We start from the raw sequence: 13140 nt of genomic DNA, 5'->3' as shown, positions 1-13140 counted from the left end.
AGCCATTTATATCTTCCTGAGGCCTACCACTGCATAGAGCATGAGACAATGGCTCATGTAACTTCATTCTTTGAAGAATATTCTCTGTTTGTGGTGGGGTTTTTCCATAAGGCAGAGAGCCTGCAAATTCTTCTGAGGAATGCTCTAGTTTCAAATGGGAGGACAAGCAACAGAGATGTTTCGGTTTGACGAAGAATGAGATTTGTAATGCTGGCATTTTAGTTCCATTTGATACAAAACTAAATGTATCCTAATTGTTTATGAGAATGACACGTGAATGGCGCAGTTCTTTCCCACATAAGTGGCTGAACTGAAAAAAACGTGGCTGTTATTTCTAAGTCTTTGACAAGTTTGGAGCTGAAATATTTCCGTTATTGAACACAGTTTCGGCAACAGCATGTGTTGTGGAGTATTATTCTCCTTACCTATATGAAGGTGCAATTCCTACTTCACACAGACCACAATCCTCTCATTAAAGTGTTGTCACCTGGTGGTGTGGCAAGGCTTGAAATATAAGCTGCTAGGCTACAGGAATACAGTTATGCGATACAACAGATCTGAAGCTGGCATAATACTCAAGATGATTGTCTTTCTCCCCTTTCTTTTTATTGGCAATTTGTGGATGGTGCAGCTGTCATTGCCAGGAAGTGTGAGTGTGCTGTAGCATGATGTGGCGGTGCTTTGACAGCAGAAGGGTGGGAACAAGAGATGTATTCTGATGAGGTCTTGAAAGAGGTTGAATATCTCATTTGACTAGGTGATAGGAGAGAAGGAGTGTTTGCGCTTTTGGTGAGAATATACATAAAAGTACTCCATGAGATGACTGTGTAGGGAGATGTTTCTGAATAGGGGAGAAATGTTTGTACTTCTTCATAGTTTACATCCAAAATTGATGGGTTTGCCGCATGAGGGGCACCAAGGTTAAACTTTGACTAAAGGGAGGGTAAAAACAGAATTTTTGTGGCCTGTGTTGAATGACAAACCAAGTTCTTGGGCGGAGCACTGTTTGGAATGTAAAGAGGGTGAGAAGAAAGTGTGTGTGAGTACAAGCTGGTGTTGGCCATATACCCGATCCGGGTAACCATGGCATACTTTGTACAAGGATTTTATTGGATCCTTGGCCACATTCAGATACTAATTGAGGTTTGCCCTGGTTATGGTGAATGGTTACTCGAAATTGCTTGTTCATGAATGAGATTACCACTAGAACAACCATTAAAAGTTTGGAACAGATATTTTGAAAGGAGGCGATTTTCCTTCTGTAATTGTGACTGAAAAGTGCACTCAACTTCTGTCTGTAGTGCTGCAAGCATTTTTGTAATCACGTGGTATTGAACATAATCGCATTTCCCTATAAAACCTTCACAGTATTATTGAATGGGCCAATTGAGTGATCAAAGGGGCTATTCAAATGATGGGTATGTGTGGCCAAGATAAAGAGAAGGTGGTAGTAGAGATGGTATGGACTTATTGCACAACTGTGAACAGTGTTAATGAACAATCCCTTTTTGCATTGATGAGAGGCAGAAAACAAAGTACCAAGATGGTTCCTCCATTGATGAGAGTTGGTGCTGAAGGGCAATGTGAACTGAGTCAAAAGTTGGCTCTTGGGTGAAGGTCATATCCAGTCAGATAGTGTGGTTTGTCCAGATTTCTGGGGCCTGCAAGGAGTCAAACATGTTCATCATCTCTTTGTCACTAGATAATGGTGAGAAGTGGAATCCTAGGAAAACTGTGCTGTACCAAAAGTGTGGAGAATGGAAAAGAGAGAGAAATGCCAGTTACAGTGGATTCATATTGATGGATGGTGACTGGTAATTGTGTTTGTTGCAGTTGGCAGGTGTGAGTCCTGAGGTTTGGTCTGGAGACTCTCCTACTGGGGTAGAATGGGCCTCTCAGAGAAAAAGAGGTGAAATTGTTTTTGCAGTCCATCGGGATATTTACAGGACTATGAGATACTTTGTATCTCGTCACGATTTCTAGTTTTACATCGCTATGTGAGATAAAGCCTGTATCCTGTTAGAATTCCTAGTATTGTTTTATATTCTGTTCTATAGGTGGAATGTATTTTGTTTTTCATTTTCGCCTTTGTGGTTTTCTTGGTGAAATCATCACTCCTGTTTATCTTACTCTTTTCATTGTGTTGTGGTTCTGGAAGGGAATAGGACGTTATGCCTCTGTAGCTTTAAGGAAGATGAGAATGTCTGTTGTATTTTAGGATTTCCCTTGAGTGAGGACATTCCAAGTCCCGGCAGTTGATTCCTAGTTGGTCCGGGATGACCATTCTCGAATTGTAGCTCTAAGTACATTTCAGATACTTATTGGAGACTCAGGATTCCTTCATTACAAGAGGCAAGCTTGTCTCCCCAGGGCAGGCAGGACAAGGAAGAGTGAGTGAGTGATGAAGCATGCATTGTTACTTCCTGGCTTATTCTGGGGTGCCTTGTCCTACCTGTCCTTTTTGTTGGGGGGAAACAAGCAATGTGGATATTGTGCTGCACCCGCAACTTGTACTTCTGATGCATAAACTGTAACTGTTCTGTGAAAGAACAAAGCTTGCATTGCTAAAATCCACTTGCTGAGTCTGTTCTATCAAGAAGAAAATGTGTTGTGCTATTTCCCTGTTCTGTGAGGGAGGGAACGTTGCATGGCAGATGCTCACCCTGTACCAGTTCTACGAGAGCTATTGTATCACACTGCTGATGTCCAGGACGCCATTTTGTAAGTGTGTGAGGGGAGCCTGTCTGTTAACGTGTGTGCTGCACCTGTTTGAGGTAGAAGAGCATACTGCTAATGCAAGAAGCGACGAAGCACACTTCTAATGCCAATTTGGCCCTGTATATAGGGAACCAGACAGATCCCTGATCCGACAACTATTATCGAGCTAAATCGGGGATCCGTCTAGTCCCAATAAAGTATGCTGAATTGGTCCTGGAGAGGTCGCAGTTCAGCAAGGTAAGCAGCAACCTGCACACAGTAAGGGGGCTTTTTTAGTTCTCCCGAGATGTATTATTTACAATTCATTGGGCTTGCAACCTGCCCTCTGCATAAAAGTGGTTGTTTTCATTGTCACTAATTTGCAATCTTTCAATTGCTTAGCTCCCACAAGCATCCCTGCCTTTCTTGTGGTAACTTCTACCTCAAGCATGGACCAAATACATGTGTTCTTCCTTGGATTTTCGCAACACATTATTTTTTAATTTTATAAGCGTTTCAGTATTATTCCTGGAGCTGCAATGTGCTTTCTTACTTTTAACACAGGCATGCGGTTTCCTATTTATTTTTCTTTCACAAAATCTGTCATTTCTATTGATGCTTTTGTTACTCACACTCACAACTGTACTACTCTACGCCACTCCACTCTACTCCAGTCTGTGCCACTTTACTCTATGCCATTGTTGACTACTCTCCTCTACACCACTGCTACTTTTTGCTGTTGTACAGCATGGATAAAATACATTGGCAATGCCAATAGCTCCCACTGAGACTAGCCCTGTTGGATTTGTCAGTGTTTTTTTTAGTGTCTCTAATAGCTGGGCCCAAAACAAATGTGAAATTGAAGGGCCATCATCCCTCCTATTATCAGAGTATATTCCTGGCTGGAGACGAACTCCTAGATGCCAGTGCATTGGGGACATAAAGGCACTCATCTCATCTCATCACTTCACAACTACTTAAGGGAAACTTGGATTGGAGGCAGGTTTTTGACTTTGCAACCTTTATACGTAAGAGACATGCATGTACTGCAAGCATGTCAGATGGATCAGTATGTACAAGTATTTATATGAATAACAATTTAAATAGCACTTCATATTTTTATTTTTAAATAGTTTTATTGCTACTCCCAATGTAGCGTGTCTGAGAGCTTTTCATCACACTCCCAAATTATAAATTTACAAAGAATCATACAAGTGTGTAAATCAATGTACGGTGTAGGGAGCTGAGTTCTGGTTGCAGTACTCTCCACTTTTTGCCTGGTTTTTAGATGCAACTTTGACCGAAGTGCGCTGGGTTCCTGCTAACCAGGTCTCCAGTGCCAGTGTTCCTTCCCTAAAACACGACACCTGGTCACTTGATCTCCAGGTGACCAGGCCCTTCAGCCCCCTGTAGGTCCCTACTAAATGGTACCCCTGATACCTAAGGAATGGGCACTGAAGAGGGCCCCTCAGAGCTGCAGCACAACTTGTGCCCCTCTGAGGGACCCAGCACCAACCTTATGCAGACTACCACTCCATGCTGCGTGACTAGGTGCTCCCACAATTGAAAACACGACATGGCACACACTTGTGGGCCATGTCCTCTAAAACACTGCTAGTAATATCTGTAGGATGCCTTATATTACAAGTGAGGGCATATTAGCATGAGCAGCTTTGCCCCTACTATGTCTTTGTCGATTTTTAAACATAGTAAGTGTACAGGAAAGCCATTTTAAATACAAGTGCTAGACACTGGTCACTACGAGTTCCCTCGCTACATGATGGCTTCTCTGAACCTAGGGATGTTTGGTATCAAACATCTTGTATTAATCAACCCTCACTGATTCCAATGATGTATTTATCAATACATGCCGCTATAGGGCACCTTAGAGGTCCCCCCTGAAAAACCTACCAACTGCTGGTGAGCTCGCTGACCGGCTCTGGCAAGTCTGGTCCCAACAGACGAAAATCTGACCTCCCGGCAGAGAGCCTCCACTCTCGAGAAGTCAGAAACAAAAGCCTGTCTGGGCTAAAGTGTTATCCACCCTTCCCCAAAGATGATCTGCATTCCAAGGCACAAGCTTCAAAGAAGCTCACAGCCTTTGGTATGCAGATCTGGTGTTCCTCAGAGGATGATGCCAGCCCCCCTGCCTCAGGGCACATCTGGCACCAATTAGCTATGCAGGAGGCATGTCACACTTGAGCTGTGGGGCACGGGAGGCGTGTGAACACCCCTAAAGTTGCCAGCCTGAAGTGGACACAACTTAGGAAATTCCGGCACCTTGCGTGTGGTGAAATTTAGGGACTCTGGACAGGGAGATGCCCACAGGAAGTGGTCATCTAGGGGGTGTAGTGACCCCAAGGGTAGGTAGTCCATTGGCTACTGCCCTTCATTTCCCTTAACATCCCCACAATTGAGTATTTAGTGGACCACCTAATACCAGATCCTCAGATCTTTGCTGGACACGAAAGGAGAAGTGGACGAGAAGCCTGCTGAACCCGAGAACCGAGGAGCCTGACTGACTTGCCAGCCTGCCTGCTGCACCCAACCTTGAGGAGCAACTGTGACCTCTCCTGCCGCTGCAGCCTTCAAGAAACTGGGAGAGCTGCCAGTGTATCGCCAAGAAGAACTCCCTTGGATTGGAGAAGCTGCTCCCCTGCATCCGCAGGCACCCAAGAAAGAACTGAGAGGACCAGGACTGCCAAGAACTTGACACTGGACATCATCACTACACCCGAGCAGCCTAGCCCATGTTGAAGTGGCAACTGATATCAGCGTGGTCCCCAGGCCCTCCAGAAGAGAAGCCTACCCTGTGCTCTCCCACTGTGGACTTCACGACGGCATCTGCAGACTGTTTCTGCAGACCCCCCTGCTATAACCACGAGTGATCAGGAGGCAAAACCCAACATCTTTAGACACCTGTACCTTATCCGCACCAGACCCAGAAAAGGAAAACCAAGGGTATCCCCATGTCTTGACCTAAACCCACTTGTTGGCTGGGTCAGACTGTACCCCCAGTCCTCGCCTGCAGTGTGTTTCTGCGGGCCTCCCTGCAACCGCAAGGAACTCAAGTGCTGGGCCCGATGCCAGAAGACACCCACGCTCTACAGCTCGAGGAGGAGAGGACTGAAGGTGTCCCCACATGCCTGAGGACCTCAAGGGTTGAGCTCCTCTGTAGGTTTCCCTGGACTGTCCTTTCAATCCATTCCTGCAGCTACTTTGTTAATGGACAGATCCCCATAAACTTGAATGAGAAGCCTGATGCCATAACACACCTCTGCACCCAGATGCACCAAAGCTCCCCGACTTGACCTGTTGGTGTGGCCTTGGACGATGCCCCAAAACCATCTTAAATCCAGGAGATTGGTCCCGTAAGTCGTACCCTAGCCGGATTGCCGTCTTTGTTTTCCTCCATGGGATTGCATTGTAGCTTTCTGAAAAAAAGCACTGTCTGCTTTGGAAAATTCATCAAAGTACTCACCTGATTCCTATGATCTTGGTATCTAAATTTATATAAAAGTACGTGTTAGTTTTATAAATTGGTGTTGGATTTCTTTATTGATTTTGTGTCTCACTGCATGAGTGTGTGTTTTACATGCTTAGCACTGCCCTCCTAAATGCCCAACTGCTCAACCACACTTCCCAAAAAGGTAGCATTTGGGATGTCATTTGTGCCGCTGTGATACCTCTGGGGATTGCTTGGACTCTTTGCACAGTGTACGTCATTTTGGTCCACTATATAAAGAGCCAGCTTCCTACATACAGGATGTTATATACAACAACGACTGTTTGAAGGTGCAGGTATCACACGTTTGCTTGGAGGGGATTATATGTTAAAACTGCTTGGCTGGGAGAAACGCAAAATCATGATTTAAAATGTAACAGTGCTTGGGGTTGTCTGTACCAATACGACTATCACTACCCAAACAGTCCCTTTTTAGCAGCCTTATAATAATTTGAGTAAAAGAAACAATAAGGGTCTTAACCTATCTCTTGAAGTTTGCACGCAGGTCTTTGATGCCACTTAATAGCTTACTGTGGTATATTAGAGGAATTGCAATTTATAATAATCTGTGATCCGAATGTTGCACAATGTGCATGGCAGGAGACAAATTAGCCCTCTGTTTTACTTTGCGTAAAACTGTGACTTGACAAAACACAGATCTCTCCACCAAGTGTGTTAACCCCCTGAGTCATCAATCGATCACTGCATTTGTAAAGCGCGCTACATACCCGCGAGGGTCTCAAGGCGCTGGGGAGGGGGGGGGTGCTACTGGTCGAAGAGCCAGGTCTTGAGGAGTCTTCTGAAGGCCAGCAGGTCCTGGGTCTGTCGTAGGATGGTGGGGAGAGTGTTCCAGGTCTTGGCGGCGAGGTAGGAGAAGGATCTGCCGCCGGCTGTGGTTTTTCGGATGCGGGGGACTGTGGCGAGGGCGAGGTTGGCTGAGCGGAGGCTTCGGGTGGGGATGTGGCAGCTGAGTCGGTTGTTGAGGTAGGTGGGTCCGGTGTTGTGCAGTGCTTTGTGTGCGTGGATCAGGAGCTTGAAGGTGATCCTTTTGTTGACGGGGAGCCAAAGCCGGCCTCTCAGGTGGAGTGTGATGTGGCTGCGGCAGGGGACATCGAGGATGAGTCGGGCCGAGGCGTTCTGGATGCGTTGGAGTCGTCTCAGGAGCTTGTTTGTAGTTCCTGAGTAGAGGGCGGTCCCGTAGTCGAGTCTTTTGGTGATGAGGGCCTGGGTAACGGTTTTTCTTGTGTCGAGGGGGATCCATTTGAAGATCCTGCGGAGCATACGGAGGATGTTGACGCAGGACGCGGAGACGGCGTTGACTTGCCTGGTCATGGAGAGAGTGGAGTCGAGGATGACCCCCAGGTTGCGTGCGTGGTCCGTGGGTTCCGGGGCTGTGCCTAGTGACGTGGGCCACCAAGAGTCGTCCCAGGCTGATGGGGTGGATCCGAGAATGAGGACCTCCGTCTTGTCTGAGTTCAGCTTCAGTCTGCTGTCCTTCATCCAGTCGGCTATGGCCTTCATTCCTCGGTGGAGGTTAGCTTTGGCGGTGTGGGGATCTTCGGTGAGGGATATGATCAGCTGGGTGTCGTCGGCGTAGGAGATGATGTTGAGGTTGTGTTGTCGTGCGACGTGGGCGAGGGGGGCCATGTAGATGTTGAACAGTGTCAGGCTGAGGGAGGATCCCTGTGTACGCCGCAGATGATCTCGGTTGTTTTGGAGCGGAAGGGTGGGATGCGGATGCTCTGGGTTCTGCCGGAGAGGAAGGATGTGGTCCAGGCCAGGGCCTTCTCTTGGATACCGGCGTCATGGAGACGTGCTGATAGGGTGCGGTGGCAGACCGTGTCAAAGGCTGCTGATAGGTCCAGGAGGATGAGGGCGGCTGTTTCTCCTTTGTCCATCAGGGTCCGGATGTCATCAGTGGCGGCGATGAAGGCGGTCTTGGTGCTGTGGTTACTGCGAAAACCGGATTGGGAAGGGTCGAGGATCTTGTTGACTTCGAGGTAGCGGGTCAGTTGTTTGTTGACAATCTTCTTGGTCCCTTTTGCTGGGAAAGGGAGCAGGGAGATGGGCCGGAAGTTCTTGAGGTCCTTGGGGTCCGCCTTGGGCTTCTTCAGAAGGGCGTTGATCTCGGCGTGCTTCCAGATTTCTGGGAAGGTTGCTGTCTCGAAGGAACAGTTGATTGTTTTCCAGAGGTGGGGCGCGATGGCTGCGCTGGCTTTGTTGAAGACGTGGTGAGGGCAGGGGTCCGATGGGGATCCGGAGTGGATGGAGTTCATGGTTTTGATGTTGTCTTCGTCGCTGACGCTGGACCAGACGGTCAGGCGACTGGTGCGAGTGGTAGTCGCAGGGGTGGTGGACTCGGTGGTGGGTGCGGGGGGGTCGGGGTTGAAGCTGTCGTGGATGTCGGTGATCTTGCGGTGGAAGAAGGTGGCCAGGGAGTCGCACAGGTCTTGAGATGGCTGGATGTCGTTGGTGATGGAGCTGGGGTTGGAGAGTTCTTTCACGATGCTGAAGAGCTCTTTGGTGTTGTGTGCGTTGTCTTCTAGGCGGTCCTTGAAGGCGGTCTTCTTGGCGGTCCTGATGAGTTGGTGATGTCTGCAGATGGCGCTCTTGAGGGCTGTGTGGTTGTCTGGTGTTCGGTCGTGGAGCCATTTCTTCTCCAGCTTCCGACAGGTGTGCTTGGAGATCCGGAGGTCCTCAGTGAGCCAGGCGGCTTTCTTGTTGGTGTGGTTGGTTGTAAAGGTCTTGAGAGGGGCGAGGGTGTTGGCGCAGTCGTTGATCCACTGTGTGAGGTTGGTCGCGGCGGTGTCTGGGTCGGTGGGGTCTGTGGGTGGTCTCAGGGCGAGGGCGGTAGTCAGTTGGTCCTCGGTGACCTTGCCCCAGCAGCGGCGTGGTAGCTGTTGGGTGCGGTGGTGTGTGGTGGGTTTTCTGAAGGTGAAGTGGACGCATCTGTGGTCGGTCCAGTGTGGTTTGGTGGTGTGGTTGAAGGAGACGTGGGGGCTTGCGGAGAAGATGGGGTCGAGCGTGTGTCCAGCGGCGTGAGTGGGTGTTGTTACGAGCTGTTTGAGTCCGAGGTTGTCGATCAGGGCGGTGGAGTTGGCGTTGTTGTTGTTCTCGAGGTGGAAGTTCAGATCCCCGAGGAGGATGTAGTCCGTGGAAGCGAGGGCGTGGGTGCTGATGAGGTCGGCGATGGTGTCACTGAACTGTGGGCGGGGTCCGGGAGGTCTGTAGATGAGAATTCCTCTAAGGGTGGTGTTGGGGTCGGTGTGGATCTGGAAGTGCATGTGCTCGGCGGTGGTGAGGGTGTCATCGGTGTTTGTTGAGATTTTGATGGAGTCTTTGTGGATGATGGCGATTCCTCCTCCCACTCCGTTGGTGCGGTCTCTGCGGGAGATCTTGTAGCCCTGTGGGATGGCTATGGCGATGTCTGGTGCTGAGGTGGCGTTCAGCCAGGTCTCCGTCAGGAAGGCGACGTCGGGGGCGGTGGAGTCTAGGAGGTCCCAAAGTTCGATGGCGTGCTTGCGGAGCGGGTGTTGAGGAGGATGCAGCGGAGGTGGTTGGGTTCTCTGGCTGGTGGTGTGGAGGGTTGGATGCTGGTGAATCTGCAGTTCCGGCAGGTGAAAGGACCCTGGGTGCGTTTCGGGGTGGCCCGGTAGCAGGGGTGGCCTCGTCTGGTGTTGAGTGCGTGGAGGGTGCTTGCGTCGTAGTGCAGTCTGGCGTTGCGGGGGGGTGCGGGTTCCAGGGGTTCCGGTGCTGGGTGCGGTCCAGGCACGGACGGGCGCAGATGGGCTTGCCTTAGGCACGCCCGCTTCGCGGCCTCCATATGAGGGCAGAGGGAGGGAGGAGCAGCTGGGAGGTGGGAGCGGGGCGGCCAATGGGAGTGAAGGGGGTGGGGCAGCAGGGGCTCATCAGCAAGGGAAAAACCCAGGGGAAAACCCGGGGAAAAACGGCGGGAGAGGGACAACAGAGCACAGGGGTACAGAAAGCAAAACACAGGGGCATAGAATGAAAAAACGAAGTGGCACAGAGGCCAAGCGAAGGGGTACAGAAAAAAGGGAGCGAGTAGTCAGGCGGCAAAAGCGGCAACGGAGGTTCAACCCACAGAGGGCTGCGTGGCAGATGGGGGGAGCGACCTGCCTGGTGATCTGACCATTATTACTCTTCTCTGAGATTTACTGAGCACACAAAGTTCTCAGCAGCAGGTGCCTTACCCAGTAAGATATTTTAAAATGAAGCTGTTGCAAGAAATTGAAACAGAACAATTGTACTGTCTTGTCTCTCCTTGTTGCCAATTTCTTTGTGACAGAGTTAAAAAAAATAAATGCATAGGTTGACTGTCAGACTGCTTTTCATGATTCCTCCCCCTATGAATCCACTCTCTTGTTTGTTGCCTCTCCTGGACCCCTAATTTATGGTTCCCAGAGAAAAGTGTTTCCAGTGCCAGCCCTACTAAGGCCCAAACGATTTGAATTGCCAGTGCATATTGGCAACATTCGCCATTAGCGGGCCCGAATAATATGTGCTGCAACGTGCTACTGCTTTTTCTATTATGATTCATCATCATATTGTATGTTATGTCCTCACTACTAACCTACACAAGCTTGCGTCATAGTAGTTTTATGTCTCGTAGTTCTAAATCGGTGAGCCCGCATGCCAACATGTCTGTTTCCTCTTTTCCAGTGTGGTGGTAATGCAACGTCATTGTATACCATTTTGTGTTGTGTGTAAATTCAGTATATCAGCTTTTTTTAAATAAAAATATGGGCTATATATTTTCTCAAATCATGGTTATTTTCTTGCAATCAAAACATATTTGTGATGCACAAATTTTGACTAGGGAGTTAGGAGTACGTTTTTGAGCTTTTGTTTGATTTTCATTATACAGGAGAAACCTCAAGAATATTCCAAAGGCATAAGTATTATGATTCCATGCTGTCATCCCTGATTGCTGCTGGGATCCGAATACTTTTCAGTTCCAGTCAAGAGGAAACAGCTGGTTTGCTGAAAGAACTCGCTTTGGTGGAGCAAAGGAAGAAGGCTGGGATTGTGGTTCCAACCGAGGTTAAAGCTCACAAAAAAGATGCCCTTCAATTCTACCTCAGCATCCCTAATATAAATCATGTCACTGCACTAAACATGTGCCACCGTTTTAGTACTGTGAAACAGATGGCTAACAGGTGAGAAGTGATGCATTAAACCAACATATGTATTATATTTAGTACAAAAAATACATATTGTATGATCCTGCTTAAGATATTGGTGCTTTGTAGATAAGAGCATACCACCTCAGTTAGGACCCAGCCATATGCAAATTAGTTTGGACCCTGCTTCAACAGGACCAGTCCAAGCCCAGTTCAGACCAGATCCTCCCCAAACCCCAACACAAGGAAGGAAGGAAGACCAGCTTCACCCCGGTTGCGACTTCTTTGTCGAGTGGAACTTGGTTCCAGTGGCACAGTGAGCACGGGACTCACGTCTGGGCATCCCTGTCACACACAGGGCATTGTACCGAAGTATAGAAAAAAGTGACGGATGGAATGCCTGAATTAATCTCAGCCACTGATATTTACTCGATCCGCATCCTAGCTCATTGATATTTTGCTCACCATGCCACTCAGATTGGAAGTAAGTCATATGCAAATCATTCTTGGCCCTGCTCCGTTAGGAACAAACCAACCCAAACTGTCAAGCCAGGTCTTCCCTGAACCACACACAAGCAACCCAAGACTAGTTTCCCCCCGATTGGGGCTCGTCCGTCGGGTGGAGCTTGGTTCCAATGGCACAGGTGAGCACAGGGCTGGTCATAATGGTCAAGCTAAAGGCACTGTATTGAAGTATTAAAAAATTATGATTGGAATGCTTGAATTAATCTCCGCTTCCCCATCAATTGTCAGTGGTTAGATTTATTGCAAGTATTCCTCCCATCACTTTGTGTGTGTTTGATGGAACGCTCTGCGTAAGGTACAAGGGCCAGATGTGGGTCCCATGCTCACTGTGCCACTGGATCCACACTACATTCGACTGATGAGCCCAATCAAGGCGAAACTGCTCTTGAGTAGTTTGTGTCCCGGTTCATCGAGGACCTGGCAGTTTGAGCTAGATTGCTCCCATCGGAGCAGTGTCCAGACCGATTTGAATATGGCTGGGACAGTATTCCAGGACGAAGTAACAATGTATTTCAGTAGTACAAAAATACAAATACATGTTGAAACTACTGAATGTGATATCTAATTTCAGTTTTTTTTTATTTTTACAGCTCTGTAACTGATATAGCATCCTACGCACAAGTCAGCCAACAAAAAGCAGAGGAAATCTACCGCTACATCCATTATGTCTTCGATTCTCAGATGTTGCCGACAGCCTCAGTCGGTGGGAAAGCGAGATAGCGCTATTTACTACATGTATTGCCAGGGAATGTAAAATGGCTGCTCTTTTTTAATGAATGCACTTTATTTGCTACCTTTATGTATATACTGTATGTCGTCCATATTGTAAAATATGTAAATAAATATTTACAGACCTCTTATTTTCATTTTTATCCTTAAGCAAATAATAATGCTGGAACCAGTTAGTTTGTTTGATGGCCTCTTTTAAATAGAATAATTAACGTTTTCCGAGCAGATGGAAATACATGGAATCATTTACCGTACTTCTGTGCTCAGACCACCTTACAAACACAGCCTTCAAGATTTCTGCCAGGTATTTCACCCGTGTTTTTTTGTGTGGAAATAGCCTCTCAAACCAGCGCACTCACTAGACCTGAAGTCCTTTTATTGAGAGAAAATTCAAACACAGCGATTTTTTTCAAAGGCGCCCTTACTGATAAACCCAATTTCAGAAAAGAATAGGAACGTTTGATTGCTTTGAATACATACAACAATAGGCACTCCCTAAGTCACGTAAAAATTAAATACTTGTGGTTAAGAATAACGCAAGGT

At 47.8% G+C, this 13140-nt stretch overlaps 1 protein-coding gene across 1 annotated transcript in view; it reads left to right on the top strand.

The window, feature by feature from the left end:
- Positions 1 to 12728, top strand: part of FANCM (FA complementation group M) — a 666273-nt gene extending 653545 nt beyond the window's left edge. Inside the window, exons 23-24 of the mRNA XM_069208717.1 lie at positions 11088 to 11379; positions 12459 to 12728. Coding sequence (XP_069064818.1) covers positions 11088 to 11379; positions 12459 to 12588 — 422 coding nt within the window. The 3' untranslated portion in view covers positions 12589 to 12728. The remainder of the gene's footprint in view (positions 1 to 11087; positions 11380 to 12458) is intronic.
- Positions 12729 to 13140: the final 412 nt, after the last annotated feature.

The sequence above is a fragment of the Pleurodeles waltl genome, chromosome 9 (assembly GCF_031143425.1).
Source record: "Pleurodeles waltl isolate 20211129_DDA chromosome 9, aPleWal1.hap1.20221129, whole genome shotgun sequence".
Lineage (NCBI taxonomy): Eukaryota > Metazoa > Chordata > Amphibia > Caudata > Salamandridae > Pleurodeles > Pleurodeles waltl.
This window is presented reverse-complemented; position numbering and strand designations above follow the sequence as displayed.